The sequence below is a fragment of the Bombina bombina genome, chromosome 6, assembly GCF_027579735.1.
Source record: "Bombina bombina isolate aBomBom1 chromosome 6, aBomBom1.pri, whole genome shotgun sequence".
Classification (NCBI taxonomy): domain Eukaryota; kingdom Metazoa; phylum Chordata; class Amphibia; order Anura; family Bombinatoridae; genus Bombina; species Bombina bombina.
The window spans coordinates 1,053,138,508-1,053,144,507 of NC_069504.1; the positions used below are offsets into that span (position 1 = coordinate 1,053,138,508).

Genomic DNA, 6,000 nt, shown 5'->3' on the forward strand with positions numbered 1-6,000 from the left:
TGGGCAGAGTCTCACTCTTGCCACCTGTCAGCGATCCACATCCCAGGAGTGGACAACTGGGAGGCGGATTTCCTAAGTCGCCAGACTTTTCATCCGGGGGAGTGGGAACTTCATCCGGAGGTCTTTGCCCAAATACTTCGACGTTGGGGCAAACCAGATATGGATCTCATGGCGTCTCGCCAGAACGCCAAGCTTCCTCGTTACGGGTCCAGGTCCAGGGACCCGGGAGCGGTCCTGATAGATGCCTTGACAGCACCTTGGACCTTCAGGATGGCTTATGTGTTTCCACCATTCCCGATGCTTCCTCGTTTGATTGCAAGGATCAAACAGGAGAAAGCATCAGTGATCCTAATAGCGCTTGCGTGGCCACGCAGGACCTGGTATGCAGATCTAGTGGACATGTCATCCTGTCCACCTTGGTCTCTGCCTCTGAGACAGGACCTTCTAATTCAGGGTCCTTTCAAACATCAAAACCTAATTTCTCTGAAGCTGACTGCATGGAAATTGAACGCTTAATTTTATCAAAGCGTGGATTTTCAGAGCCAGTAATTGATACCTTAATACAGGCTAGGAAACCTGTTACCAGGAAAATTTACCATAAGATATGGCGTAAATATTTACACTGGTGCGAATCCAAGGGTTACTCATGGAGTAAGGTTAGGATTCCTAGGATATTATCTTTTCTACAAGAAGGTTTAGATAAGGGTTTATCTGCTAGTTCGTTAAAGGGACAGATCTCAGCTCTGTCCATCCTTTTACACAAGCGTCTGTCAGAAGTTCAGGCTTTTTGTCAGGCTTTGGCCAGGATTAAGCCTGTGTTTAAATCTGTTGCTCCGCCGTGGAGCTTAAACTTAGTTCTTAACGTTTTACAGGGTGTTCCGTTTGAACCCCTTCACTCCATTGATATCAAGCTGTTATCTTGGAAAGTTCTGTTTTTAATGGCTATTTCCTCGGCTCGTAGAGTCTCTGAATTATCAGCCTTACATTGTGATTCTCCGTATCTGATTTTTCATTCAGATAAGGTAGTTCTGCGTACTAAACCTGGGTTCTTACCTAAGGTAGTCACTAACAAGAATATCAATCAAGAGATTGTTGTTCCATCATTGTGTCCTAACCCTTCCTCAAAGAAGGAACGACTTCTGCACAATCTAGATGTAGTCCGTGCCCTGAAATTTTATTTACAGGCAACTAAAGATTTTCGACAAACTTCTTCCCTGTTTGTCGTTTATTCTGGACAGAGGAGAGGTCAAAAAGCATCTGCTACCTCTCTATCCTTTTGGCTTCGTAGCATAATACGTTTAGCCTATGAGACTGCTGGACAGCAACCTCCTGAAAGGATTACAGCTCATTCTACTAGAGCTGTGGCTTCCACTTGGGCCTTTAAGAACGAGGCCTCTGTTGAACAGATTTGCAAGGCTGCAACTTGGTCTTCTCTTCATACTTTTTCCAAATTTTACAAATTTGACACTTTTGCTTCTTCGGAGGCTGTTTTTGGGAGAAAGGTTCTTCAGGCAGTGGTTCCTTCCGTATAGAGATCCTGCCTGTCCCTCCCGTCATCCGTGTACTTAGCTTTGGTATTGGTATCCCATAAGTAATGATGACCCGTGGACTGACTACACTTAACAGGAGAAAACATAATTTATGCTTACCTGATAAATTCCTTTCTCCTGTAGTGTAGTCAGTCCACGGCCCGCCCTGTTTTTTAAGGCAGGTCTAATTTTTTTAATTATACTCCAGTCACCACTGCACCCTATAGTTTCTCCTTTCTCGTTTGGTTCCTGGTCGAATGACTGGGTGTGACGTAGAGGGGAGGAGCTATATAGCAGCTCTGCTTGGGTGATCCTCTTGCACTTCCTGTTGGGGAGGAGTTAATATCCCATAAGTAATGATGACCCGTGGACTGACTTCACTACAGGAGAAAGGAATTTATCAAGTAAGCATAAATTATGTTTTTTCAATTTTTTTTCAATTTTAACTGTGCAAGTGCAGGTCTGTCCTCCATCCCCCTATATTAATTCTATATTTCAGGAAACTATTGCCCGAGCATAATCAAATATTGGCTGATTAACCATGTGTTGTGCAGTTATGTGCCATGGACAGGTTTACGTACCTTTTTTTTTTTTCTTGCAAGTTGTAAGAATGAGAAACTAAAGCACTTCCAGCTGTAGTTTAGGTAAGATGATATTCCTTAGATCTGTAAGACTTGCAGCTGAATAATATCATTCAAGAGAGCATTTGGATTTTATGTTCTAAATGTGTCAGATTATAACGTTCCATTAATAGGTGACAGAATGTGAACTCCTACTTCATAATTTATGCCCAAACGAATGACTTTATAAATTGATTTGCCTAGAACAACTAAATGATGGGGATAGTTCTAATGCGAGAAGGAAGCCTTGGGAACAAAACATATAAAAATAAATATTGGAAGTGATATACAGCAGAAAGTAGCAAGAAAGGTGTAGTGAAGTGATTTTGACTTGCGCTCTCTTTCTCTCCACAGTTCCACTCTCATCAGTTGTTCCACATCTTTGTAGTGGCCGGAGCATTTGTTCATTTCCATGGTGTGTCCAACCTACAGGAGTTCCGCTTCACAGTAGGTGGTGGCTGTGCAGCCCAAGATGTTCTGTAGAAAACAATGTACAGGAGGGAATGCAACAATGGCTGTCCAGCCACCACACCAAGATGGGGGGAGGAGGAGAGACCCCCATCACTGTTTGACATTAGATCTGAGAAGACTACGGACAAACACACGCAGAGCCCAGGCAGACTGCAGAACCTAACAATCTTACCTCAGCGATTCAATACCAAGTGTATGAAGATAATTTATTCCTGGGGAGAGGGTGACCTATCTTTAAACCTTTTGGGTTCTGAAGGGGGCAGGTTTTTTTTTTGTTTGTTTGTTTCTCTGGCACTGACATAGTTAAATTATTTTGCTGCTTCAGTTTCCTGTGGAGTTGAAACCCTGCAGGCCTCTAGTGGCGAATGTCTATTTATTTTTATAGTTATAAATTCATTTGGGAGAGGGGTCATATAATATATTTTCCTTTAGCTCTGGTAAGATTCAGTCTTTAAAAGTTTTTTTTTCTCCATAATATTCCAGGAATATCAAGAGCATAAGGGGATGGGCCGGGGGGGGGGGGGGTGGTTATGTAAAAAAAAGAAAAAAAAAAAAGAAAAAAAAAAAAGCGAAAACACTTTATAATTTTCTGTTGAAAAGAAAATTTCTAGACATTTTTAAGATATAGAGGAAAAGTATCACACAAAAAAAAACAAAAAAAAAATCAAATTGTTTTGTTCAGTACCACACACTGTTCACAGAAACATTTTGCACAATTACGAACTGGCTAAGGGTTATTAACTAACATTTAACTTGTGAATTTTTGTAATTGACCCTTATCTGTGTGTGGAAATTAAGCACAGGCATGGTGTTGGGGGTTCAAGAAGTGAGTGTCACTGAAGGTCTTGCACTAAAAGTAATGGATGGCAAAAGCAGATAACGTCCATCCCATTTTTCTACCAGAGGACGTCAGAGGAGGTTTCGCTCTCTAAAATGAATTGGATACAGGATTATATGGTCATCATGCAGACTGCTAGGGATTTTCTAAACACTACTGGGGAAAAATAGGTCTTTTTTGAAGACTGAACAGCCTCTGCCACAGGATGGCAGTGTGTGCACCTGGGACTTCTGAGCTTCCTTTGATTTCTAGGAACCTTGGGGCAAATAAGCGGGTATATAACTCCCTCCAAGAATCATACAGTTAATTAATCTGTGCTGGCTTAAAACCCTTTCACAAATTGGTTGTCTTTAAAACCAGGCAAAATTGTGTGTATGTCTTGTAGAGTGAAGGATACACAGTATGTCTTATACATGCAATTCTTTCTACCATATTGTGTTAACACTCTTTGATGGCAGTTTGAGCATCTCTGCAATGTCTAGGTAATTCCAATTTGTTCAGGAAGAAAATTAACGCCCTTCTGAAAATGTTGAACCAAACATTTAGCTGCAACGTTTCATCACCACTGTAATCTTCCTGTTGGGGTTTCACCAATACTGTAAAAAGCAGTTGTAGTATTTTGTTAGAGGTTTAGTAGCTTGATGAATGCAATAACCTAATTCAACATTCATTAGTTGTAAGAATGAAATATGTTGGCAACAAAAAAGATCAAGCCTCATTTTTACTTTTAAATGTAAAGACAAGTGTATTCTGTCTGGTGTTCATAATTGAAACCCAATAAGAGTGCATTATTTAAATAAAAATAAAAAAAGATGGAGGACACCGAATTCTGTTGCTAATTTCACTTCCAGAATTCGATCATAGCTCCTGCCTTAAAGTGAGGACAAAAAAAGCCTGTAGTATTGTAAGAATGCCTGAGCAGTATTAAGAATAGGTTACCCAATGGCTAATGTCACATGATTAGATTCAAAGGACACTAAGAGAAATGTAATTATATAAGTCTATATGGGGGGAGACGATGAGCTACAAGTTTCCTGGACTGTTTAGGATTAATCCTTGAAGGGACATAATACCTATGTGATCACTTGAAAGTGAATCAGCATAACTGTAAAAAGCTAATAAGAAAATATCACCTGTACATCTCTGTAAAAATAAATATATTTTACCTCAAAATTGGTTTAGCGCACAACAGTGTGTGTGTGTGTGTATTTATCCTTCAGCTACATGCTGGGGAAAAAACAGCCAATCGGCTTAATCAGTGCTGATGCCATACTTTGTTTTACTGTAATCTTGTGAGATTTCATAGTAAACTTCCTTAAACTTAGGAAGGTAATAACATGGCTGTGTCTGCACATGCCAGATGCACAATCCCTTGCAAGTCCTGGGACTAGCATCCTAAATGGCTGCTTAAAGCCCATTTACAATGAGACGTGGCTACTAAGGAAATTCTAAGGTAAATATCTTCATTTTTTTACAAAGAGATTTTTAGAAAATATTTTCTAGTCCGTTTTTTACAATTATGCTTCATCACTTTCAAGTGCTTCAACATTTGAGTATCATGTCCCTTTTGAACCTAGCATATTTTTACTTCCTTTCTGCCCTCAGGAAACTTACTACATAAACTACAACTTTTTAGTATGCAGGCCATATCAAGCTCATAACGTACTCACAATATTTGGATATATAGTACTGATGAGCTACTTCCATCTAAAGATGACCCGTACCTTGACCCTAGAGATGTTCAAGTGATAACCACACCAGGCAAAGAAATAACATTTTTATTTTGCTCTCTATTTAGAGCGTAGCTGTATCCGTGTGTGTATAAATAATATATGTGCACACTCATACGGCTTTCAGTGGTGCAGTTCCACTTATGTCCGTATTAGCACTGTTTGTTTTTGTTAAAATGTCTTATCTTACACTTTATAATTATGAGGTGTTTATCCATTTTAATTTTAGTTGGCCTTCTGCGTGTGTTTCTGTTAAATGTGTTTCTCCATCTTATGTCATTTTGGAATTTTGTAAACCATATTTCATACTGTGGGATAAACATGTATGTGTGGAACTGCACGCTTAACTCATTGGCTGCCAAGACTGGAACATATTGCAAAACTGCATTTCAGCCCTCTGACAGCCAAAGGGTTAAGCCATTCAGTATTTGAGTTCGGTGTTACATTACTTTGCATGTCATTGATTATAATTTTCATAATAATAAATTGCAGTCTGTTTGGTTCACATGACTTCAATTACGTTTATACTGATCAAGTAAGTTATTATGCTTCACAGACTCCTCTGGCAGTACTGAGTTTTAAAGAGATTGTCATGACAAAATGTAGTGTAGGATCGAGCCTATTCATGGCAGGACATGGTTGTATTTCACACACCTGGTTAAGCAGCATGTCTCTCAAAAACAGGAAACTTTCCAATCTTCTGAAACGACAATACTAATGGATAGCATTTATTTTTGTAAGCTGGGGCTGTGAGTCTGTGTCCAGCTTATATTCTACTAAATATCAGCAACTCCCTAAAAACAAAGAGGTAG

At 39.5% G+C, this 6,000-nt stretch overlaps 1 protein-coding gene across 3 annotated transcripts in view; it reads left to right on the plus strand.

Moving 5' to 3' along the window:
• Positions 1 to 5,693, plus strand: part of ADIPOR2 (adiponectin receptor 2) — a 167,774-nt gene extending 162,081 nt beyond the window's left edge. For all 3 annotated transcript variants that reach the window (XM_053718851.1, XM_053718852.1, XM_053718850.1), the window contains one exon: positions 2,504 to 5,693. In XM_053718851.1, coding sequence (XP_053574826.1) covers positions 2,504 to 2,632 — 129 coding nt within the window. In that variant the 3' untranslated portion in view covers positions 2,633 to 5,693. The remainder of the gene's footprint in view (positions 1 to 2,503) is intronic.
• Positions 5,694 to 6,000: the final 307 nt, after the last annotated feature.